We start from the raw sequence: 27362 nt of genomic DNA on the forward strand, positions 1-27362 counted from the left end.
AATTAGAAAAAAGACAGACTGGGGGAATGAATAGCTGCTAATGGGGACTATTAGTGACTGACAATAGTATGTTGGGCAACCCATGTGATGCCAAGGCCTGGTGTATGGGCACTGGGGGAAGGGCATGCGAGGAGGTGCCTCAAGTCTTAAAATCGATGAGTTCAACATTGAGTCCAGAGGGTTGCAGGGACCCCGTGAGGAAAGTGTGGCTTGTGCTGAGCTTGGCTGGAGCACTACAGCAAAAATAATTTTTTTGTGTGTCTAAATTCAAGCTGTTTCCTAATCTTTCCATTTTTTGGGCCAGCCTTCTAATCTCACTAACCCATCCTGCAGCTTTGCTACTTAGATCAGTCGGAGAAATTGAGGACTGCAGATGCTGGAGATCAGAGTCGAAAAGTGTGGTGCTGGAAAAGCACAGCCGGTCAGGCATAAGTAGCTCAGAAATGTTGATTCTCCTGCTCCTCGGATGCTGCCTGACCTGCTATGCTTTTCCAGTGTCACACTTTTCGACTACTTCTATCACTGTCTAATAGTAGCATTTTATTGTTACCTCTACATTTCCATGATTTTAGTTTTTCCTTCCAACCACCATGTTTCTTCTGATCGTTCAATGTTTGCTCACCATTACATGGCTGGGATGCATGAACAAGTTAGGATCTGCCAATTCTAGTCTAGGTGTAACATTTTTATAAAAGGATATTTGTTCGAAAAACAGTTCAAAGTATTGATTTTCAATGTTGAGGCTAGAAATGCAATAATTGTTGCTATTTTCACCACAAGAATAATTGTTGCAAGAATTGCATCACAACTTGAGAAGATTAGACTGTGGTACAGTAAGGTTATATAATGAAAGATTGTATTTATTGTGTGGTGTCTGAACTGGAGACAGAGCAGATTGAATCACACGTTGATTTGACATGTAGTTGCACCTTTATTCCACAGGGTGACACTGTTGTCCATTAGTGAGATGAAGAGCCAACATTGTGCTGTCAATCATGTGCCCTGGAGATCCACTCTATACACAGATCTTATATTTACTATATAAATATTTATATATATCTTATGTATCCTTTTTGTTCTATATTAGTTCATTAATATATGTGTGTTTGTATATATGTATACATTCTATATCTTCAGTTCTCTAATATAGTTCTTCAGTGCAATACAAAAATGTGCAGGTGGATTAACCATGGGAAATGCGAAGTTACAGGGATAGGGTGGGTGGTTTGGGTCTGGGCGACATGCTATTTGGAGGGTCAGTGCAGACTCAATGGGCTGAATGGCTTTGTGGTACCCTGTAGGAATCCCAAGAATTTATTCTCTAATCAAAAACAGGTCCAACCACAGCACAGCAAGTCCCATTCTCTTGAGGGAGAGGAAGCAGATCCTAAATTCACTCCAACTGGAATGAGGATTTAGTGCCTGTGTTTTTGGGAGCCAATCTGATACACTCTCACCAGCTGAGTGTGAGTTGCTGTGTCCTGAGGGTTCTAGTCTAGAGCTAGAGCTAAAGATGACAGAAACCCCAGCTTCCTTTCCATCACGTGCTGACCCCTGTCTCTCTGTACGCACTGCCGCCCATCAATGAGTATTGGAACCATTTACAAATGATACTCTGTTGCATTATTAACACACCTTTCATGGCCATTGAGCTCTGGAGTAGGACAGGGATCTGGCTGGTGCGGGGGCTCAGTGGTTAGCATTGCTGCCTCACAACACCAGGGACCTGGGTTTGATTCCAGCCACGGGTGACTGTCTGTGTGGAGTTTGCACGTTTCCCGCGTGTGTGCGGGGGTTTCTTCCGGGTGCTCTGGTTTCATCCCCCAATCCAAAGATGTGTAGGTCAGGTGAATTGGCCATGCTAAGTTGCCCGTGATGTTCAGGGATGTGTAGGTTAGGTGCATTGCTCAAGGTGGAATGGGTCTGGTTGGTTAGCCTTTAGAGGGTTTCTGTTGGGCTGAAGGGTCTGTATCCACACTGTGGGGATTGTGGGTCAGATAGGGTCACTGCACCACAAGATCATAGAGTAATTTTCAGATTACTTCTTGGCAATAAGCACCATGGTGCAAAGAAAAATCTGATTTCCTGTTTAAACTCTTTGTTACAGAATGGAACTGCAGGAGGGCGGTGGACAATGGATACATCCACAGGCTCCTGAAGTTGTATCAGGATTGGCACCAACGAGATACACAGAACAGGTTCACCTCCATTCACAAAGCTCTGCTTAACTGCATTAAGAATATCACAAACATCCAGGCTGGGAAGAAAGCCTTTCTGCAGGCAGATGGCATGCGGGTCCTGCTCAGTGCCTCACAGGTGGGTAGCAGCATTGCTGAGAAAAGACCATCAAGCATCCTCACTGTTTAGTCAGCACTGCTTCAACTCAACAGGGACTTCGACCAAGATTGCTTTCTTTAATTTGAACTGATTCGTCGAGAGCAGTACACTAGAGGTACTTTGAGGGAGACACTGCTGTTACATGGGGGATTTGTGAGGTAGAGTGATGTTAGGGTGCCCCACACACTGAGGCGAAAGTGAGGCCTGCAGATGCTGGAGATTAGAGTTGAGAGTGTGGGGCTGGAGAAGCACAGCAGGTCAGGCAGCATCCGAGGAGCAGGAGAATTGACATTTTGGGCAAAAGCCCTTCATCAGGAATTGCCCGAAATGATGTTTTTCCTGCCCCTCGGATGCTGCCTGACCTGCTGTGTTTTTCCAGCACCATACCCTCTATTACACTGGTTAACCAAGGTCATGCCTTCGCAACGTAGTCACCCTCAGGTTAAACTCACCACCAACTGTCTCTCCCACTCTCCTGAAAGAGCAGCACTTTGGGAATATGGAGACTTTACTAATTTTACAACAATCTGACTGCAACATAGTAGGTGGTGTCCCTACAATAAAAAGATCTTCCAACTTACTGGAGAATCAAAAGTTCACTGATGTCACTTAGGGAAGGGAGATGCCATTCTTACTGAGTCTAACTTACCTGTGACTCTAGACCCACAGCAATGTGGTTGACTCGTAACTGCCCTCTGGAATAATTCGGGATGGGTAATAAATGCTGCCTAGCCAGTGACTCCCTCATCGCATGAATGAATTAAGAGTAAAGGCTGGATTGTTGTTTTCTTGTTTCTCCTCAGAACTATTAATGATTAATATCTATAGCCATGAGGACAGGCCATCAGCTGATGACAGGATATGTCAGAGTCAAAATGAAAATGATTGTTGTTAAAACGCAGGGGCTTAGCAGGAGTGAAAAATGTACCTTCCTTCCAAAAGCAGTATTGAAGGGGAACGCACGACAGAGTATACTATGTCTCCATGGTGATAACGAATTAAATTTTCAGCTTTCTGGAGTGATTGCACTGGTTTCTTCCTTCTCTAGGCTTATGGCAGTAGTCCAGGCCTACAGCCCGTGATCAAGTTGGCGACACAAGTCATGCGGAAGTGTCACCCCAAGCAGCCTCTTCCTTTGTTAACAGTTAGAAGTTGCTATTCATTTTTACTCCCGAACGCAGCGGACTCCCAGCCACTGGCCTGTTCCAGTATGTTTCCTCAAGGTGAGATCCTATTGACCTGCCTGCGTTTCTGTTGATGAAAGGACACGTTTTGCTGACATGTTGCAGCCATCAGACTGGTGCAATCGCCATAGTAACACCTCTACCAATCAGAGTCCAATAGTCAACCAATCAGCTCTTTACTTTCCTACAATATAAATGTTGGTTTTGCCCCTTGACATTTTATTCTTGCTAATTGCCCTGATGAGGGCAGGACAAGAAACTTTGACAAAATGCATCTTTTTTCAGCCACTTTCAGGTTTTATGTTGTCGAGGGACAATTCTGGTTACTTTTACTTGGTTTTGCATTTATAAATATCACAAGATTATAACACCATCGAGAATGAGCAGGAGTTGGCCAATCAACCACTTGAACCCATCATAGCTGATCTCACAGTGGCCTTAACTTAATTGTCTTGCCTGTTGCTCAAAACCCTTGACTCTAGTGAGTTTTGAGAAGATTTGGAGCTCAGGTTAAGGTTTTGGATATAGGTTTGCTCACTGAGCTGGAAGGTCCAGAATGCAGCAGGGGCTGGGTCATTGAATATATTTAAGGTTGAGTTAGACATATTTTAATTGACAAGAGAGTCAGGGGTTCGGATTGTTCGCCGAGCTGGAAGGTTCATTTTCAGACGTTTCGTCACCATACTAGGTACCATCTTCAATGAGCTTCCGGATGAAGCACTAGTGGTGCAGCCCACTTTCTATTTATATATTTGAGTCACCAATGGCATCACCAACCCGAGGAAACTCAAACATATAAATAGAAAGTGGGCTGCACCACTAGTGCTTCATTTGGAGGCTCACTGCTGCATTCTGGGGAACAGACTTCCAAAATGTAAAGATTCTCTGAGTGATGTCTTTCTTCCTCATCTCCACCTTAAATGGAAGACCCCTCATTTTTATACCATGGCCCTTTGTTCTAGTTTTTCCCACTTGGGGAATTATCTCCCAGTGAGCAGGCCATCACCCCTCAGAATCTTTGATGAATCAATAAGGTTACTTCTCACTCTTCCAAATGAGGTTAGGCCCAATGTGCTCGGCCATTGCAGGAGATAATACTACCATCATCCACTCTGTGAAGATGTCAGCAAATGCTGGAGGCCATGACTGTGCAGAAAAAAGAGGAAGTCCAAAGTTTCTATCAAAAGAAACCCTGCTCCTCCCCAATGACAATGCTAGCTTAGATGGAAAGCTTCTACAGATCACTGATTTGATATGTATCTATGCTGTCACTGTCACCATCAAAAAATGAACAATTTCTGCCTTGTTCAGAGCTACAACTAGGTTTCTAACAGTTACCAAATCATAATCACTGCTAACCAACTTCTCCAGGGTTGAGAATCTAATCTTACAACAGCAGAATGTCATAGAGCCAGAGAGTCATAGAAATGTTCAGCATTGAAACAGACCCTTCGATCCAACTCGCCCATGCCAACCAGATATGTATTCTAGTCCCATTTGCCAGCATTTGGCCCATATCCCTCTAAACCCTTCCTATTCATATACCCATCAGATGCCTTTTAAATGTTGTAATTGTATTAGCCTCCCCCACTTCCTCTGGCAGCTCATTCCATACACGTACATCAGCCTCTGTGTGAAAAAGTTGACCTTTCGGTCCATTTGAAATTTTTCCCCCCTCACCCTAAACCTGTGCCCTCTAATTCTGGACTCCCCAACACATGGAGATCCTCTACGAAGATAAATAAATAAATTGATTTTTGAAATACTTCCTCATGGTTTGTTGCTGTAAAGACAGCCCTTAGTTTAGATGATACTATTTGTAAGCCTGTAAGATAGACTCTATGTTGACCTATAGCATAATTTTACAGGATTATATGTCAGACCACATTGTAGATAACATCATGGACAACCCAGTCTTTTGTTGCTGAAATCCAAGTAGCTGTGTCAATGTCAATGAGGAGGACATTCTTTAACAGATCATGAACATCTCAGCACCAAAATGCAAAAAACAATATTGTTACAGACCAGACCAAACCCCTCCCCCTCAAAATACTTTAAGAAAATAGCCTGGACTCCGATGTTTTCTTAATTTTCAAGGCAAGTGTAATGCGTTATGTTCTGGATGTAAGTTGATTGGTCAGACTACCAATCTTGAAGCAAAACACATTTTATTCATACACTACAATTAAAACGTAAAACAAAAGAAGAATTGGAAAACTTAACTGAACAATAGATTATTTAACTACTAAACAGTAACTGTAATAATATAGTAACATCTTATCAACACATCCTTGGCAAAGTCAAAATCAGTAAGATCTATTATCTCACATGCAATTCTCCATTCCAGGAGGAAAGGACATCAAGAGAAAACTCTGAGAGAGGGAGATCTCTAATGTTTTGCTGCAGCAGGGGGAATTGTATAGCAGCTTCCAAACCCCAACAACTATTGAAAGCTAAACCAAAATCTTGCTTCTGTCAGAGCTTAACCGCACCCGTTCGGGCTGCTTCTATTGTTCCAACTTTTAAAAACACCAAGCCTTCACAAGCAGTTTACTTTATTGGCCACCTCTATCTCAACCTCTCTTCAAAAACAAATCAGGACAAAATATACTTCCTACAGCCATAGTGTCATCACAGTATCAATGATAAGAATTATACAACTGTCAACTAAAGTAAAATCCCTAGATGACAGTAAACAAGGATAATGACTCATAATATACTCATTATTCTCTAAATTATGGAGATAAGTGTCGAGGATTGGGCTAACAGAGCTGTGTGTTTGTATAGATGTCATTGCAATGAAAGAAGATGATGAAGAACAGGATGATGAAGACAACATTGAGAATGAAGAACCAGTGTGTAATGAAGATGTAAGTAATTGTAATGAAGTGAAGGCAGTAGAAAAAGGCAAAACTATCATTGGGTTTAAGTATAAGTGCTGCTGGCAGATATATTATATAAATAACTTACATCTTCTAAAATGCAGCTCAAAATATTGAAATCGAAATGTTGCACGTCAGACAAAGTGTTAAAAAGTGGGGAAGATTAAATGGGAACCAAAGGAATAGTCAAAGAGAATTCTTTTGAGGAAGTCTTAAAGATATAGGCTTGAGGTGACGGACTGGTGGAAGCTGCACAGGGAGATCCATGTGGTAAAAGTCTCAGAACTAAAGGACAAAGAGACCTTGGAGTGCAGGTTCATAGCTCCTTGAAAGTGGAGTCTCAGGTAGATAGGATAGTGAAGAAGGCATTTGGTATGCTTTCCTTTATTGGTCAGAGTATTAAGTACAGGAGTTGGGAGGTCATGTTGCAGCTGTACAGGACATTGGTTAGGCCACTGTTAGAATGTTGCATGCAATTCTGGTCTCCTTCCTATCGGAAATATGTTGTGAAAATTGAAAGGGTTCAGAAAAGATTTACAAGGATGTTGCCAGGGTTGGAGGATTTGAGCTACAGGGAGAGGCTGAACAGGCTGGGACTGTTTTCCCTGGAGCGTCGGAGACTGAGGGGTGACCTTATAGAGGTTTACAAAATTATGAGGGGCAGAGGGAATAGGTTTAGGGTGAGAGGGGAAAGGTATAAAAGAGACCTAAGGGGCAATGTTTTCACACAGAGAGTGGTACGTGTATGGAATGAGCTGCTAGAGGAAGTGGTGGAGGCTGGTACAATTGCAACATTTAAGAAGCATTTGGATGGGTATATGAATAGGAAGGGTTTGGAGGGATATGGGCCGGGTGCTGGCAGGTGGGACTAGATTAGGTTGGGATATCTGGTCGGCATGGACGGGTTGGACCGAAGGGTCTGTTTCCATGCTGTACATCTCTATGACTCTATGACTGATGACCAATGATAGGGTGTAGATGAGAACTATTCCATTGTTAGGGGAACAGAGGTTGTCTGTGGAGATACAAAACAAGAAGTCATAAGAATCAATCATGAAGGTGTGGACATGTGTATATGTAGCCTGTATCTGGAGTCAGGGGTTTGAGGTGACCGCAGAAGCAAAAATCCCACCTGATGGATTTTAAGTTGATTCACACCTCAATGATGGATTTAGAGACGAGATTTTGATTTTGGACCAATTCAACTTTGTTAAGTGACGCAATGTTATGAGATGGGAAATTAGACAAGAATTTACAGTCAATTTATTAAGCATGGGGACTTGATAGAATTATCATTCTATTGTTTCTGAATCCTTTCCCCTCCCTATCACTGTGACGCCTTTGCACCCCCTACTCACACTTTACACACATCTTGATTCAGCCTGTTGTACACTCCCATTTTTTCCCCACTTCAGACAACCCTGTATTCAGCATCTAAACCCCACACTCTGGTATTCTCACTTAAATCCCCCCACCTCTTCCCTTTTCACTCTCAGGATCCTCCCTGATCTTTATCTGAGAGATTGTGCATTGTACTAATATATTGCTGAAATATCCCAAACCCGCTCATTTACAGCAGTATTCATAAATGCAGGCACACGTCATGGCAACTGCAAAGAGAAATGAATGGTGGGAGTGGGAAATGCCATGTGAAGTTACACTTAAAGGGATGGGCACCTTTAAAAGGCAGTATCACAAGGTTAGGAGAAAATGAAGATTGCAGATGCTGGAGATCAGAGTTGAGAGTGTGGTGCTGGAAAAGCACAGCATTAGCCCTTCATCAGGAATGGTGCCCGAAACGTCGATTCTCCTGCTCCTCGGATGCTGCGTGATCCCCAGTATCACAAGGTTAGCTGAGAATCTGGAAAACTGAAAAGTTTCAATGTATTCATTATCAGCCTCTTCTAGGCAGAAGGTACATGGGTTTGCAAACACAGACTAATGGGAAATGAATCGCATATGAAAACTTGAAGTCACAGCTCACTCATTCTGTGCACGTTTGGAGCAGATGTGTGCTGAGTGTGGTATTTCCCCAGATGACCACACCTGGCACTATGTGGTATCTGCCACCTCTTACCAATGTGTGGTACTGGGTCAGTGATGTACCAGTTAGCTCACTGTCACCTGAGCTCCTTGCTTTGGGTTGGGCCTAGCTGATGATTATTGGTGAGGATACACCACTATAGAATATCAGCAGAAGGGGTCCTCTCCTTAGGTCATAAGAAGATTTGTCAGATGATTACAATAAGCACAACTGGATTTGGTCAGGCAGAATTATTAAGACCTTCAGGAGCAGGTACAGATCCATTTTACCCCTTAGAAATTAAGATCCGATCTCTTTGCCTCTACCTATGCACAGACTGCGTGTGACCCCAGTAAGATGGAATAAATGGGGAGAGGAACTATAACCTGCACCAAGGCCAGAAAGTGCAACGACAGATTGACTCCTGACCCAAGCACAGTGATGTCTCACAGCACAGAGTGATACACGATCATGCCGCACCCCCACTTCAGGGACCCCACACCCCACAGTGACAGGGACCCCACACCCAAACTCCACAGGGATCCCCTCCCCAAAGTAAAACCCCCACCGTGAACCAATCCCCACCCAACAGTGACCCCCCCACAGTGACCACACCCCCACAGGGACCCCAACCCCACAGTAACCCCCCCCCATAGTAAACCCCCACAGTGACCTGACCCCCGCATAACAGTAACCCCCACCCCCAGCCCCACAGTGACCCCACATAACAGTGAACCCACTCCCAAAGTAACCCCACCCCCACAGTGACCCCACATAACAGTGACCCCCACCCCACAGTCACCCCACATAATAGTGACCCTGCGCCCACAGTAACCCCCACCCCACAGTGACCCCCCACCCCCACAGTAACCCCACCCCCACAGTGACCCCACATAACAGTGACCCCACCTCCACAGTAACCCCACATAACAGTGTCTCCACCCCCACAGTGACCCCACATAACAGTGACTCTGCCCCCACAGTGACCCGACATAACAGTAACCCCACCCCCACAGTAACCCCACATAACAGTGGCTCCACCCCCACAGTGACCCCACCCCCACAGTGACCCCACATAACAGTAACTCCACCCCCACAGTGACCCTACCCCACAGTGACTCCATACCCACAGTGATCCCACGTAACAGTAACACCCCACACCCACAGTGACTCCACCCCCACAGTGACCCCACCCCACAGGGACCCCACATAACAGTATCCCCCACCCCCACAGTGAACCCATCCCCACAGTAACCCCCAACCCCACAGTGAACCCATCCCCACAGTAACCCCACCCCCACAGTGACCCCACATAACAGTGACCCTGCCCCCACAGTAACCCCACCCCCACAGTGACCCCACATAACAATGACTCCACCCCCACAATGACCCCACATAACAGTGACCCCACCCCCACAGTAACCCCACATAACAGTGACTCCGCCCCACAGTGACCCCACATAACAGTAACTCCACCCTCACAGTGACCCCACCCCACAGTGACTCCATACCCACAGTGATCCCACATAACAGTAACACCCCACACCCACAGTGACTCCACCCCCACAGTGACCCCACCCCACAGGGACCCCACATAACAGTATCCCCCACCCCCACAGTGAACCCATCCCCACAGTAACCCCTACCCCCACAGTGAACCCATCCCCACAGTAACCCCACCCCCACAGTGACCCCACATAACAGTGACCCCGCCCCCACAGTGACCCCACCCCCACAGTGACCCCACATAATAGTGACTCCACCCCCACAGTGACCCCACCCCTACAGAGTTCCCACATAAGTGACTCCACCCCCACAGTGACCCCACCCCACAGTGACTCCATCCCAACAGTGACCCCACATAACAGTAACCCCCACCACCACAGTGACCCCACACCCACAGTGACCCCAATGACCCCCAGTGACCCCACCCTACAGTGACCCTGACGTCCTGCAGTGACCCAACGCCCCGCACTGTCCCCACACCCACAGTGACCCCAATGCCCCGCAGTGACCCCAATACCTCACAGTGACCCCACCCCCACAGTGACCCCACCCCTCACAGTCACCCCATCCCCACAGTGACCCCAATGCCCCACAGTGACCCCACACCCACAGTGACCCCAACGTCCCACAGTGACCCCAACCCTCCCCCCCCCACACACACAGTGACTCCACTCCCACAGTGACCCCACCCTGCAGAGACCCTACTCCTCACCCCCCCATAGTGAACCTGCTCCCCCATGGTGACCACATCCCCACTAAGCACAATAAGGCATGTCCCAAATACCACTGCTGCAGTAGACCCACGCCACTACAGTGACCTACATTGGCCCCACCCCTACAATTACCTTTTACAAAATGAAAACAAACTCCCAGCTGTAGTATAACAATTTTGCCAGAAATCAAATTAATTTCACGTCATGCTTGCATTAATCTGTGACAACATTACTCAGCAGCAGCCTTTGATTCCGAATTAGGAGGTTTTGGGTTCAAAATCCATGTTGGGGCTTGAGAATGTAACATAGCCTGACATCTCAGTACTGGGGGAATTGCTGCATTGTCTGAAACACACTTCTTTTGATAAGACAGTAAACAGAGTCCATTATGGCTTCATCCACTCGTTCAGGCGCTTGTCAAAGATCTCTTCATATTATGTGAAGAAAAACAGAGCGTTTTCTTGCGTTCTAACCTGGGGCAATATAACTAAATTCATTCATCTCTGAGCTATTTGTGGCAACTGAAATGTGCAGTAATTGTCATATTTGCATACTTAACAGTCGAAAAATTAATTAATTGTGTGGAGTGCCGAGAAGCATTTCAATATAATGAGGAGCTGGATAAAGGCAAACATTAGTTTTGAACTTGAATATGTTTCCCCTTATTTGTTTAAGGATGATGATCTTGAAACAGATTTAACAAGGCTGAGGCCAAATCCACAACTTGATAGAGCTGTGGAGGAGCTCAAACAATATGAAAGACTTTGCCCAGAACTTACTGGATATTTTCAGGTGAGGTCTGAGAATTTTTTTAGTGCTCAATAACCATTGTGTTGTTGTTGGTTAAGTGTTAAATGATCTTACTAACATAGAGCTTCCTGGGGGTGGTCAGTGCTGATTATTTCATAAGCCAATAGCAGCAATAATTCTTGGGATCAGTACAAGGCATCAAGAAATTAGTTTTTAATGAGAAAATTTGAGTTCAAGTGGTATGTAAAAAAACGCCAAATGAAGTATCTATCCGTTTGAATATAATATTTCTAGCAACTAATTTCTGTCTTAATGAAAACCTTCTGATTAGTTCAACAGAGGTTTATGTTTCTTTATTCACTTTAGTTAGTATCAAACACCCTGCCTCTGAAAGAAACAGTTTGACTTATTTTGGAAAGGTTTCTACTGTCTCACATCTTCCAATCTCTTGGACCACATTAGGTGTGGAAGATTTTCTCAAATCTACAATTATAATGACTGCCACATTTGCCTTGTCCATCAAGCCTGTCACTTCCTTAAGTAACTGAACGGAGTTATCAGACATGATGTCTCTTTAATGAAGTCCTTCAGACTGGTTTCAACTGCTGCCATGGAAACAACCTTTTGATAGTCTGTCCTCACGGACTCTGCCAACCTCAATCTGTTGTTGGGCGTCTGTACTGCGCTCTTGAGGCTATCATAGACCACACCTACTCTGGGGAGATCTATCTCTGTAAATACCTTACCTAAGATTGATTATTAGACAGTGAAGACTGCAGATGCTGGAAGTCAGAGTCAATGGCTGTGAAGATGGAAAAGCACAGCCGGTCAGGCAGCATCTGGGGAGCAGGAAAGTCAGCATTGCGGGCCATGCAGTCCTGATGAAGGGCTTTTGCCTGACACGTCGGTTCTCCTGCTCCTTGTGTGCTGCCTGACCTGCTGTGCTTTTCCAGCAACACGCTCTCAATCTCCAGCATCTGCAGTCTCACTTTCACCTGGCCAACACCCTTCGTCAGGACGGGGGAGGGGGAGGGGATCCCAGAAGTCAATAGAGGGAGGGAGAGTGGAGCTGGGGGAAGGGTAGGTGAGACTAGCTATTGTCTGCTCTCTGGACATCCAACTAACTCTTACTTACATACTCTGGTATTGTTTTGGGGACCCCGGTTCAAATCCCACTATGGCAGTTAGCAGCATTTGAATTCAATAAAAATCTAGAATTAAGAATTTAATGTGACTGTAAGTCTGTATGATTGTCAGGAAAAATCCACCTGGTTCATTAATGTTCTGTAGGGAAGGAAACTGCTGTCCTTCGCTGGTCTGGCCTAAGTGTGACTCCAGATTCACAGCAATGGGGTTGACTCTTAACTGCCCTCAGGCTAATTATGGATGGGTATTAAATGCAGGCCTAGCCAGTAATGCCCTCATTCCATGAATGAACAAAAAGCTTAACAGATGAGGAAAGTCTGAGGACTCTGGGTTTATACTTGGTGCAGTTTAGAAGGATGAAGGGAGATCTAATTGAAATATGCAGAATACTGAATGGCCTGGACAGAGTAGATGTTGGGAAAATGTTTCCATTAGTAGGAGAGACTAAGACGCGAGTGTATAGCCTTCGAGTAAAGGGAAGATCGTTTAGAACAGCGATAAGGAGAAACTTCTTCATCCAGAGAGAGGTGTATCTATGGAATTCATTGACACAGAAGGATGTGGAGGCCAGGTCTATGAGTATATTTAAGACTGAGATGGATAAGTTCTTGAGTATCAAGGGGATCAAGGGTTATGGGGAAAAAGTGGGAGAATGGGGTTGAGAAATTTATCAGTCATGACTGAATGGCAGAGCAGACTCAATGGGCTGAATGGCCTATTTTCTGCTCCTATGTCTTATGGTCTAAACTAAAGTACAGATTTCAGATTACACTTCTCTCGTACAGTTGTCCCATTCGTTTCTCCTCAGAGACCCAATGACATGTGACTGTTGATGTCATTGACATACACACATCATCTCATTCACAAACAGCCCTTCTTTCTGGTTCACTCTGCTTCCTTCAGGATGCCATTTTGATGACTTCAGGTTGGTCTGCAGTTCTCTGCATTGTTCCCTTTAAGCTGGGTGAATACCCAGCTGCTTAGCAAATGGGGGATATGGAGATCAGTAGGCAGACTGCTCATGGTCCCTTTGAGATACATGCATATTCAACCACATTCCTGACTTAAAGCGATCATACATTGAAAGTAAAAGTGGATGCATAGAGCAAGGGAAATTAGAGGGAACCCTGACTCCAGAGTATTCTTGTGTAACTTTTTATGAAATGAGTTACTATCCATTTACTTTTGAAAACATCAAATTTAATGACCTCCTGATGATTAACATGATGACTTATGCTTCCAGTTCATGCACAGAAGGGATTTTTTTGCCACAGAAAGTGGTTAAGGCCAAAACATTGCAAGCCTTCAAGAAGGAATTACTTATCGTTCTTAGGGCTAAAGCAATCAAAGAGTATGGGGAGAAAGCAGGAACAGAGTTTTCAATTCAGCTGAGACCATACTGAATGATGAAGTAGACTCCGAAGGGTTGGATGGCCTACTTGACACCTTTTTTCTATGTCTCCTTTAAAGTTTTCAAGTAATCCTCCAAAAGGCTATTCTAAAATGTGTCTAATTTAAATTATGGTTAGATTAGATTCCCTACAGTGTGGAAACAGGTCCTTCAGCCCAAGCAGTCCACACCGACCCTCCGATGAGCAACCCACTCAGACCTATCTCCCTCTGACTAATGCACCAAACACTATGGACAATTTAGCATGGCCAATTCACCTGACCTGCACATCTTTGGATTGTGGGAGGAAACCGGAGCACCCGGAGGAAACCCACACAGACACGGGGAGAATGTGCAAACTCCACACAGACAGTCGCCCCAGGCTGGAATTGAACCCAGGTCCCTATTGCTGTGAGGCAGCTGTGCTAACCACTGAGCCTCCGTGTTGCCCATTATTGGTTCCTTCTTTATTTATTTTGTTCTCCATCTGAGCCAGAGGTCTTGCCCTGCTTTAGTGCTGCAGCCCATCCATTATTTATTTATCTTTTCTAATATTTACTGGTGTCTCATTATAAATTCCACCTCCGCTTAGAATCCATTACATTCTTTGGAAGATTTTGCCTCCCCACCCCCTTTAACTTCCAGTTGTTTTATAAGACATCAAATTTAATGGCCTCCTGGGACTGTGTCGGTCAAACACGATTAACATTCCCAGTGTTTTTTCTACAACAATGCAGTCTTTAATTGTTGTAATGCATGGTTGCAGCTGCCCAGAAACATGAGGTGAGCCATCAAATGAGTTGTGTACACAAAACTGAGCGAAACGCAATTCAAAGGAATCTGAGAGCAGCCCCGGGGGAAATTCGCTGGTGTACATACAACGGAATAAATTTAGAGTTGAAATCTAATCGCAAGCTTCAAATACTATAAAATACATGTTTAGCTGTCGCTGTGTAACATCTTTTGAATTCTTAGATTAAATTCTAACCACTCCATCACTTGCAGCTTTCCATTGAACTCTGATTATTTCATAAATGTAGAATAAATAGTTGCAAGGAGGCTGGGGGTGAAACTTTAACCTTCTCTCAGGTTGGCAGAAACTTTGGGCGAAGGGGGTGAAGTTAAAATATGAGTGATCGTGTGATGCCCCTTTGTGGGGTTTTTAAGGCTGATGTTTTCCCCTGCCAGCATTACAGTATGGAAGGAATATGAAGAACAGGTCCTCGAGGGTCATAATCTCTGGATTACTGCCCGAGCCAGGTGCTAATTGGCATAGGAATAAGAAAGTTAGGGAAGTAAACATGTGGCTAAGAGATTGGTGTGGGGAAGAGGGATTCCATTTAAGGGACATTGGCATCAGTTTTGGAACTGGAGGGATTTGTACCGATGGAACGGTCATCTCCTGAACCAATCTGGAACCAGTATTCTGACGAAAAGGACAAATGGGGTGGTCACTAGGACTTTAAACTTGTGAGTCAGGGAAAAGGGAAAGGGAAAGCAACAGTATGGAGTCAAGTCGAAAGATAAGCAGCAGGTAAGCATGTGTGCAGGGTTTAAGTTCAAGGCAGGCTAGGAATGAAGCAAAAAACAAGGATAACTTAGGACATACTACTAGAGGTGATGGAAATAACGAGGATAAGAAAATTAGCATTCAGGTGCTTTACCTGAATGCTCGTAGTATTCATAACAAAGTAGATGAATTAACAGCAGAAATCATCGTGAATGATTATGATGTGGTAGGCATCACAGAGACATGGTTGCAGGGGGTTCAGGACTGGCAGTTAAACATCCAGGGATTTAAAACTTATCGAAAAGACAGGGAGGTGGGCAGAGGGGGCCGGGGTGCCTTGTTAGTTAAAAATGAAATTAAATCTATGGCACTGAATGACATAGGGTCAGATGATATGGAGTCTGTGTGGATGGAGTTGAGGAACCACAAAGGCAAAAAAACCATAATGGGAGTTATGTACAGACCTCCCAGCAGTGGTCAGGATCAGGGACGCTAGATGTACCAGGAAATAGATAGGGCATGTCAGAAAGGCAGGGTCACGGTGATCATGGGGGACTTCAATATGCAAATGGACTGGGTGAATAATGTAGCCAGTGGATCCAAAGAAAGCAAATTCATGGAATGCTTTCAGGATGGCTTTTTGGAACAGCTGTAATGGAGCCCACAAGGGAGCAGGCTATTCTGGACTTAGTGTTATGTAATGAGCCCAACTTTATAAAAGATCTTAAAGTAAGGGAACACTTAGGAGGCACCCAGTGGATGTTATGTATCTAAACCCCCAAAAGGCCTTTGATAAGGTGCCTCGTGGGTGCTGCAGAGTAAGGTTAGGCTTGTGGTGTTTGAGGTGAGCTACTGGCGTGGATTGAGGATTGGCTGTCTGACAGAAGGCACAGAGTTGGGATAAAAGGTTCTTTTTCAGAATGGCAGCTAGTGACAAATGGTGTCCCGCAGGGTTCAGTGTTGGGGCCCCAGCTGTTCACTTTATATATTAATGATCTGAATGTAGGGACTGGGGGGCATTCTGGTGAGGTTTGCTGATGATACGAAGTTAGGCGGACAGCCAGGTAGTACTGAGGAGCTGGGGAGGCTGCAGAAAGATTTAGACAGTTTAGGAGAGTGTCCAGGAAATGGCTGATGAAATTCAATGTGAGCAAATGTGAGGTCTCGCACTTCGGAAAAAAGAACATAGGCATGGATTACTTTTTAAATGGTGAGAAAATTCATAAAGCCTAAGTACAAAGGGATCTGGGAATGCCAGTCCAGGATTCTCTAAAGGTTGACTTGCAGGTTGAGTCCGTGGTTAAGAAACCAAATGTAATGTTGTCATTTATCTCAAGAGGGTTGTAATGTAAAAGCAGTGATGTGCTACTGAGACTTTATGAAGTTCTGGTTAGGCCCCATTTGGAATACTGTGTCTAGTTTTAGGCCCCACACCTCAGGAAGGACATACTGGCACTGAAGTGTGTCCAGCGGATATTCACATGGATGATCCCTGGAATGGTAGGTCTAGTATACGATGAACATCTGAGGATCCTGGATTTGTATTAATTAGAGTTTAGAAGGTTGAGGGGAGATCTAATAGAAACCTACAAGATAATGCATGGCTTAGCAAGGGTGGATGCTGGGAAAACTGTTTCCAGAAGGAGGGGATACTAGGACTCGTGGGCACAGCCTTAGAATTACAGGGGGTCAATTAAGAACAGAAATGAGGAGACATTTCTTCAGTCAGAGTGGTGGGCCTGTGGAATTCATTGCCACGGAGCACGGTGGAGGCTGGGACGTTAAATGTCTGCAAGGCAGAGATTGATAAATTCTTAATCTGTCAAGGAATTAAGGGCTACGGGGAGAGTGCAGGTAAGTGGCATTGAAATGTCCATCAGCCATGATTGAATGGCAGAGTGGACTCGATGGGCTGAATGACCTTACTTCCACTCCTATGTCTTATGGTCTTATGGTGTAATTGGGGACATTTCATGGTGGCTCAGTAGGACCTGGGTTCAATTCCAGCCCTGGACGATTGTCTATGTGGAGTTTGCACATTCTCCCCGTGTCTGCGTGGGTTTCCTCTTGGTGCTCTGGTTTCCTCCCACAGGTCAGGTGAATTGGCTATGCTAAATTGCCCATAGTGTTAGGTACGTTAGTCGGGGTAAATATCGGGTAGGGGAATGGGTCCAGGTGGGTTACTCTTTGGAGGGTCAGTGTGGAGTTGGGGCCTGTTTCCACACTGTAGGGAATCTAATCTAATTCCAACTGGCTGGGAGTACTCTCTGAATCCACAAGGTTTTGTTTATAGCCTTGTATTCTTGAACTTCACTATAAATCTCTAACTGTGACAGTAGCATAGTGATAATATCACTACGTTAGTGACATAGGGACTTAGACTAATAGGCAAAACAGAAATTGCTGGATAAACTTATCAGCTCTGGCAGTATCTGTGGAGAGAAAACAGAGTTAACATTTCCCCTTCCAGTTGCCATCTGCTTTAATTCCCCCTCCCACTCCCCTGGCAACATGCCCATCCTTGGCCTCCTTCATTGACAGAGTGAGGCCAAATGGAAACTGAAACACCTTATATTTTGCCAGGGGAGCTTACAGCCCAATGGTGCCAACATTGACTTCACCAGCTTCAGAATCCCTTCACTTCCAGCCTTATCCCATGTCCAGCGACCCCCTCCTCTTTGCCTTCCTGACCTGATCTAACCTGTCCATCTTCCTACTCCTTTAGCTGCTCCAACCCTTCCACTGACCAATCACAATAACCCCCTACCTGCATCCACCTATCATCATCCTACCCCCCCCTCCTTCCACCAACCCCAACTTACTCAGTCTACATATGTCCAGGCTCCTTCCCCCTCAGCCCTAATGTCCGAAATGTTGACTTTCCTGTTCCTTGGATGCTGTCTGACCTGCTGTGCTTTTCCAACATCACATCTATTGACTCCCCTTTGACAGTGCACTGGATTTGAAATGGTAACTCTGTTTGTCTCTCCACCCAATGCAGCCAGACTTGCTAAGCTTCTCCAGGATTTTCTGCTTTTGTTTCAGATCCCTAGTATCTGCAGTTCATTGTTTTATTCCACCAGCGGCTGGTGGAATTTAAGAATTTACTTCATGAATAAATACAGAGTTGAAAGTTGGTCTCAGTGATGTTGACCATAAAACTATCATCAGTCATCATAAAAACGTGTCTAGTTCAGTAATACCTTTGAGAGAAGGAAATCTTTGGATCTATTTGTGATTCCAGAACCACAGTCATATGTTTGACTCTTAACTCTCCTCCAAAAAGGTCCTCATGCAAGCCAGTAAGTTCAAGGGAAATTAGAGATCTGCTGGTCTTCTCAGTGATGCTCATGTTTAGTGACATAATTTACAAGTATAATGTAAAGAGTATAATTATCTCCCAGTTGGTCGGAGGCCAGTAGGTTAAATCATAGGCTAGCTGCCATTTCCCTCTGAATCCACCTGGAAACAAACTAGAGGGATGTAATGATGAATCAGAAGCTCACAGCTCAAATTGATGCTGTCAGACAGAGGCGTTGCTGTTGGCATCATGTCAATCACTTTTCGCTGGAGCTGACTCTGTCACTGCACAGGCATCTGAAGCTCCATAGAGCCAAACTGTCTTGTTGCAGCCTTGGGAAGGTTGATGTGTGATCTCCGTTTACACATACCAAACGCCCCTGGAACTTCAGGAATGTCTCACCAACAGTCAGTTGTCAGTTACCTCTCAGACCCCCCGCCATTGGCATCAGCTTTGTTATTGAGTATAGCATGCGTTGCAATGACAGGAAAACAGCTGTGCTGCAGGCATTGCAATCAGGAATACTTCAGTTTTGTACAGCGGGTTATTTGAGCCAAAAAGATGTAAAGTCTGAGTGTACTTTTCTTTCTGACCCTGACAATATATAATTGTTGGGAAGAGCAATGTTATCTCTTCTGAGGAAGTCATATCAGAGTTGAAGTGTTAACTCTGTTTCTTTCTCCATGGATTCTGCCAGACCAGTTGAGTTTCTCTCGAGCATTTTCAATCTTATACAATATGATTTCTTTGATTTGGAAGCAATACAGTGAGGAGAATTTGTCATTTCTTTAGAAGATCAGTGGAAGCTGTTACTGTTTGCTTAAATATAGTTTGCAACCTTGTTAAAAAAAGCTCTTAGAGTCATAGAGGTGTACAGCATGGAAACAGACCCTTTGGTCCAACTTGTCCATGCTGACCAGATATCCCAACCCAATCTAGTCCCACCTGCCAACACCCAGCCCATATCCCTCCAAACCCTTCCTATTTATATACCCATCCAAATGCCTCTTAAATGTTGTAATTGTACCAGCCTCCACCACTTCCTCTGGCAGCTCATTCCATACACGTACCACCCTCTGTGTGAAAACGTTGCCCCGTAGGTCACTTTTATATCTTTCCCCTCTCACCCTAAACCTATACCCTCTAGTTCTGGACTCCCCCACCCCAGGGAAAAGACTTTGCCTATTTACCCTATCCATGCCCCTCATAATTTTGTAACCCTCTATAAGGTAATCCCTCAGCCTCCGACACTCCAGGGAAAACAACCCCAGCCTGTTCAGCCTCTCCCTATGGCTCAAATCCTCCAACCCTAGCAACATCCTTGTAAATCTTTTCTGAACCCTTTCAAGTTTCACAACATCTCATGAAATCTTTTTTTAGGAATGTGCATTAATTATAAAGGGATCGATTTAATTTTATTGCATAAGAATTGGTGCCTGTCACCTTGTGACTGTTGACTTGGAAGCAGGACGAATAGGAGGGTAAATAGGAAAGACAGTATGTGACTGGAAGGCTGGAAAGGAGAGCTGCAGACACAATGGAAAGCTAAATGCAGGAGAATGGAGGGAAATCTAATGCACCTTGCATTGTTTTGTGCTGATGGTCATTAACTGAATAAAAAGCCTTGCGATTCCAATGTGAGGAAACAGGAAGATAAACCTGTTTCCTCACATTGTCAACTCCCACCTGGAGAATTCTGGCCATGTAGATTAGATTAGATTAGGTGTTTTTAAAGATTAGATTACATTACAGTGTGGAAACAGGCCCTTCGGCCCAACAAGTCCACACCGACCCGCCGAAGCGCAATCCACCCATACCCCTACATTTACCCCTTCACCTAACACTACGGGCAATTTAGCATGGCCAATTCACCTGAGCTGCACATCTTTGGACTGTGGGAGGAAACCGGAGAACCTGGAGGAAACCCACGCTGACACAGGGAGAACGTGCAAACTCCACACAGTCAGTCACCTGAGACGGGAATTGAACCCGGGTCTCTGGCACTGTGAGGCAGCAGTGCTAACCACTGGATTAGTGGCACTGGAATAGCACAGCAGTTCAGGCAGCATCCAAGTAGCTTTGAAATCGACGTTTCAGGCAAAAGCCCTTCATCAGGAATAAAAGCCACTGTGCCACTGTGCCACCCACTGTAGAAGAGGGAAGAGCTTCCACGATGAAAAAAGAAGAAGCACTGATTTTGAAATATATTAGATTCTATATCTCGGATTCAGGGTCAACGCTGAGAGGATATTCCCCCTCATGGGAGAGTCGAAGACCAGACATCTTAGTCTCAGAATACCAAAAGAGAAAATGCTGGAAAATCTCAGCAGGTCTGGCAGCATCTGTAGGGAGAGAAAAGAGCTGACGTTTCAAGTCTAACTGACCCTTTGTCAAAGCTCTTAGTCTCAGAATAACAGGGCACCAATTTAAGACTGAAAAGGGAAGGAATTTTGCCTTTCAGGGTGTTGTCTGTCTTTGGAACTCATTGCCACAGAGAGCTGTGGGAGCAGAGTTGCTGTGAATCTTTTCGTTTGAAATAGCTAGAATCTTGATCAGTAGGGGAATCAAAGATTATGGAGAAAGGGTGGGAAAGTGGACATGAGGTGTTTTGGATCCACCTTGATCCTACTGAATGGCAGAGCAGGGGCTGAATGACCTACTCCTGTTCCTATTTTTGATTAACCCCATAAAACAAAACATGAGGTGCCCTGATGACTTTTCCAATGCAATACTGACTCCCCGTGCTGGAAATGTTACCCCAGGCTGTGGGGATCTCACAAGATCAAGATTGCATTGGCTACAAGTGTAGCATAACAATTGAAATTGCAAGAATGCTTAACCTTCGACTGGACCAACCTTCCAGGCGTGAATTTCAGAACCTTATTCTGGTTGATATCTCTTGGAAGTGGAGGTTTCAGAATTGTCTTACATTCAAGTGGGGAAGAGTGAGCAACAGAGAAATGTTGCCAGGTTTGCTGTTTGGTTGCCTATTTGCATTTTATTTTTCTATAACTTGGAAATTATAATATTGTGGAAGTTTGAGAGCTAGACACTTTATTTTTAAATTAATGAATGATACAGGAATCTGTCTGAGCAAAATGTCATTGAGTTTAAAATTAATTAATCCGAGGGGGAATCTGTGATGAGAATACTGTCAAATTCATTTAAATAGTTCCACTGATTAGTTGCACTGTTGCCTGAAAAAACATTTATTCTTAAATTAAATGTATGCTGTACTGGTTTATAATGATTCTAAACAGCACAAGTGTGGGGTCTGTTAATCAAAATTAATTAGATTAAATGAAATAGAGAAAGTTCAATAACATTTTACTGACAATTTCTTATACTAACAATTATGTCACTGCTGAGACGTTTCTGCAACAGAATATTTCAGAGTAACTGTCTCTGGTTTGTTAGAAACAATTATTTATCATTTCCTGTAAGTAAATGTTTAACTCTGTTGAAAAGACAGGTTAGGAGAAATTCTTTAATTATTGGTGGAGTGCACATTGCTTTATCACGAGTAATACCGCAAGTAGAAGCAATTGTATCCCAACAAATGCAAAAATGGATCGATATTTTGAACCAGAGGAAGATACCAGACTGTGGGGTGAAACTGAAAAAGTGGAGTTAGCTTTGAATTGCTTTTAAGCAAAGAACTGGCCACAACAATCAGTGGGCTGAATGGCCTCCTGTACTGTAATATGTTGGAGCATCCAGCATTCTGTATTCGCACTCGAATAATCAAAAGGAACGCTCCCCACTTGCCAGGTTGGGCTCCAACAACACGCACGAAGCTTGACACCATCCAGGACAAAGCAGCCTGCTTGACTGGCACTACATGCACAAACATCCGCTCCCTTCACCACCGACGCTCAGTAGCAGCAGTATGTACCATCTACAAGATGCACAGCAGGAATTTGCCAAAGTTTTCTCGACAGCACTTTCCAAACCCATGACCACTTCCACCTAGAAAGTCAAGATTCATGGGAGCACCACCTGAAAGTTCTATTGCTAGGTCAAAATCAGAAATTCTCTCCCTCATGGCATTGTAGGGAAACCTACAGAAGTGGACTGGAGTGGAATAAGAAGGCATCTCACCACCACTTTCTCAAAGGCAGCTAGGGATGGGCAATAAATGCTGGCCAGCCTGTGATGCCCACGTCCCACCAGTGAATAAATATTTTTTAAAAACCTTTCACAATTGATTTGTTTAATTGTTGTCACATGTACCTCAGTACAGTGAAAAGTTTTGTTTTGCATACAGTACAAGCAGATCATAAAACACAAGGACATACAGATCATAGGGTGATTGAACAGTGTGAGGCATTAAGAGATCATTGTGTTAGTAATTTTTACAGAGGTCGAATTGAGGTTTAAAAGTGTGGAAAGGTTGTAAGAAATGTGAGAATAAGTTTTGTTGTTGAGAGCTCACGAAGAATGGCCCTGTATAGGTCCCATTGCAGTTGACAAAATGTTCTCAGCAGGTTGAAGATTTTTACCCAAACTCTCCTGGTTCACAAACTAGAAATCACTTTCTTTCATTCAGTGATGGCATATGGTGTCGCTGGCTGGGCCAACATTTATTGACCATTCTTATTTGCTCTTGAGAAAGTGGTGCTTGAGTTGCCTTGTTGAACCAGTGCAATCCATTTTGTGTAGATAGACCACAGTACTATTAAAAAGAGAGCTCCAGGATTTCCATCAGTAATACTGAAGGAATCGTGGTATATTTCCAAGTCAGGATGGTGAGTGACTTGGAGAGGAACATGCGGGTGATGGTGTATGCTGCCCTTGTCCTTCTAGATGGTAGTGGCCTTGGGTTTGGAAGGTGCTGCCTAAGGATCTTGGATGAATTTCTGGATTGCATATAGTCCATGGCACATGCAGCTGCTATTCAGTATCGAGAGTAGAGGGATCGATGTTTGTGGATGTGGTGCCAATCAAGCGGGCTGCTTTGCACTGGGTAGTGTCAAACCTCTTGAGTGTTCCTGCAGCTGCACTCATCCAGGCAAGTGGGGAGTATTCCATCACAATCCTGACTTGTATCTTGTAGATGGTGGATAGACTTTAGGGAGTCAGGAAGTGAGTTAATCGCTACAAGGTTCCTCGCCTCTGGCTTGTTTGCATAGCTACTGTTTTTATATGATACGGAGCTGCTGGTGTTGGACTGGGGTATACAAAGTTAAAAATCACACAACACCAGGTTATAGACCAACAGGTTTAATTGGAACCACTAGCTTTCAGAGCACTGCTCCTTTATCAGGTGGTTGATGAAAAACTACCATTCCTTCATTGTCACCTGATGAAGGAGCAATGCTCTAAAAGCTAATGTTTCCAAGTAAACCTGTTGGACTATAACATGGTGTTATGTGATTTTTAACCAAATTTATATGGCTAGTCCAGTTCATGGTTTTTGAACAATGGCAATCCTCAAACTGTTGGTAGTGGGGTATTCAGTGATTGTAATGCTATTGAGTGTCCAGGGGCAATGGTTGGTGTCTCCTTTTTTGGAGATTGTCATTTTCTGGCATTTTTGTGTCGCAAATACTGCTTCTGCAGAGGTGACTGGTTCCCCTGAATTGAACTGGAAAGAGTTGGTTACCCAACTGGGTGAAACTATCCTACTTTCTGAATTGAACCCTTGATTCTTCTGAATGTTGAACCTTCTGTTCTGAAGTCAAGACTAAACTAATTACCTTAATATGTTCCACTGTCTTGTCATAAAGACAAAGTATAAACATTTTATCCATTAACAACACAAGGGTTCTCCCAGGCACTTGATTGCAGTCACATGACTTTTTAGAATTAATGCACTTAGGTTTCTGTCAAAATAACTTTCTGACCTGTTTAACAAAAACCTTCATAGGACAGCCTTAAGGCAATCTGTCTCTATTTTAAATAAATCTTAATTCCAGAATATTACACACAAGAACTACTTTAAATTTTAATGTGATGTTGTCATTACGTGACTAGTATTGAATGTGAATGTGCAGATGAATTGTGGCGACCATTTTTTTAAACTGGGAGCAAACACTATTTTTAAAAACTTCTTGTTCTAATAGTTACATATTGGTCTTCATTGCATCACCTCATTTTGTTTCCCACAGAATTTGGACACAACATCAACGATCAAAATAGAGATCAGGATGCTGTGTTAAGTTCAGTATTCTTCACAACTTCTGCCTCTCAGAGTCACATGAGTTGCAGACAGTGGCTAAAAGATATAATTGATTTACCAAACCCATACAACTCTGGACACAGACGAACTCATCAAATATCAAAGGCAGGAAGAGGATACTGATTAGGAATGATCAGCCATGATCATATTGAATGGCGGTGCAGGGTCGAAAGGCTGAATGGCCTACTCCTGCACCTATTGTCTATTGTCTATTATCTTCAGGTTCCTCTGACAGTGGAGGAGAAAGTAATTTTAAATGCTTGACAGAGAATTATTTTTCTACCGTCCAGGATTCAGGCAGAAATCCCAATGGACCAAGTGGTGGATGCATTTTGAACCCTTCAAAACATAAAACTAAGAAGATGCATCTGAGTATGCAGAGACCCAGTGTGGATTCATCAAAAGCATGCATTCAAACTGTGACTGGTGAAGAACGACCTCACTTTCTCAGTCAGAGCTGGTCTATTGACAGTGAGCAGAATGGTCAGCATGCTGGGTATAAGCTTTCACAAATGCGTAGAGAGATGGTTCCATTCCACGATCCACATGTTTACACCATGATGGCAGAGAAAACAAGATCAGCCTCCGATTACAAATCACTGGCATTTCCAGATTATTGGGGTCATATCTCTCCTGTCTATCAGGAGCCACTGACTGGTCAGTGGTCTGGACATCAGAGGTAAACCATTGATATTCAGAAGTGTTTTATGCTAGTATGTTTGCTTAGTTCTTTTAATGTTTGTTGATGTTAAGTTAATCTGTCCACTGACACTCTCATAACATTCAATCTACTCCCAACCACATCAGAGCAGCATGTTCACAAATTGTCCCTGAGGAATGACAGCAAATAATCTCCTCATTTTTGCTCTCTTTCTAGATTAGATTAGATTCCCTACAGTGTGGAAACAGGCCCTTCGGCCCAACCAGTCCACACTGACCCTTCGAAAAGTAACCCACCCAGACCCATTTCCCTCTGGTGTATGTACCTAGCACTATGGACAATTTAGCATGGCCAATTCACCAGATCTACACATCTTTGGACTGTGGGAGGAAACCCACGCAGACACGTAGAGAATGTGCAAACTCCACACAGACCTGAGGCTGTGGCTGGCATTGAACCTGGGACCCTGGTGCTGTGAGGCAACAGTGCTGACCACTGAGCCACCATGCCATGAAACAGCTGATTTCTTCCGATTGCTTATTCCTCTAGCAAATCAGACTCTGGGTTTGTTCCTGTGACATAGCTCCTATTTACAGGGATGTGAACCTGATTCCTAACTCCCAGTTATAGGAGATCCAGACAGATGTGATGAATGAGGAGGAGGTGTTGCAGATGTAAGGAGCTCACTGAATATCAACTCATTCCCATAGAAGGAGTTCCCAAGGCTTTTCATGATGATGGAATGATGAGATATGTACAAGTCAGGATATTGTTTAATTTGAAGATATTAGCATTCCTGTACATTTACTTTCAGTGTCCTTCTGAGGGTTAGATGATGTTGGATTTAGAAGTTTGCCAAAGAGGTTTTGGCATGACATTGCAACACACTCTGCATGTAGAGCACATTGTAAATAAGGTATACCAGTGGTGGATAGGTCTTGTTCATCAGCTGTAGTGTTTTGGTAATATTCTGATAAATGGGCAAGTAGATGAAGTATTGATCAAGTTTTGTCCTGGATTGTGTATGAGTATTGTTGCAGCTGTGTGTGAATGATTTATTGTCACTTGTATCTTACAGTGAATAATACAGTAACATACAGTGAAAAGGTTCAACTGTCGCTCAGTCTGGTGCCATTTTGAATAGTTTAAGATTAGAAGAATGAGTGCATTCCATCAAACTCTGACTTCTGCCTTGTGGAAGCGTAGGAAGGGTAGTGGAGGAGACCGTAGAATGCCCAGTCCCTGACCTTCTTGAACAATGTTTATGCAAGTGACCCATTGGCGTTTATATTCAATCTGAATGGTCATCAGTAATAATCCCATGAAATTAGAATATGGTGATGCTCCCTCTTTGTTTAGACAGTCATTACATGGCGCTTGTCCAGCTAACTAAAGAAAGTTGCCATAGCCTCAGAAGACCATAAGGCTACTTTGTCTCATGAGAGAGAGATGACTAGTCATGAGTTTAACCTGAGTGTCACCATACCTCCAGGAGAGGGGTGAGATTGCAGAGGCAGAATCTTCATGGTAACCTCAGCCAGTGCAGGAATTTAACCAGCGCTGTTGGCATCACTCTGCATCGCCACCCTACCAACTGAACTAACTGATCCATGCAGCTAAGTTTTGACCCGTAGTTGACAGAGTGGGTGGGGTGGCCATATCACTAACATCTGCAGTTCTTTTTGTCTCTTGTATCTCTCCATAGTTTGTATGGAGAGGAAACCGTGACCTCTGGGACCAATCCTTTATTAAAAACAATAAATCTTTTCGTACCATAA

General features: G+C 44.0%; 1 protein-coding gene across 2 annotated transcripts in view; it reads left to right on the forward strand.

The window, feature by feature from the left end:
* Positions 1 to 27362, forward strand: part of agbl1 (AGBL carboxypeptidase 1) — a 252237-nt gene that overhangs the window by 34115 nt on the left and 190760 nt on the right. For both annotated transcript variants that reach the window (XM_072565137.1, XM_072565138.1), the window contains 5 exons: positions 2108 to 2316; positions 3386 to 3560; positions 6309 to 6391; positions 11321 to 11437; positions 25214 to 25602. In XM_072565137.1, the coding sequence (XP_072421238.1) occupies positions 2108 to 2316; positions 3386 to 3560; positions 6309 to 6391; positions 11321 to 11437; positions 25214 to 25602 (973 nt within the window). The remainder of the gene's footprint in view (positions 1 to 2107; positions 2317 to 3385; positions 3561 to 6308; positions 6392 to 11320; positions 11438 to 25213; positions 25603 to 27362) is intronic.

The sequence above is a fragment of the Chiloscyllium punctatum genome, chromosome 48, assembly GCF_047496795.1.
Source record: "Chiloscyllium punctatum isolate Juve2018m chromosome 48, sChiPun1.3, whole genome shotgun sequence".
Lineage (NCBI taxonomy): Eukaryota > Metazoa > Chordata > Chondrichthyes > Orectolobiformes > Hemiscylliidae > Chiloscyllium > Chiloscyllium punctatum.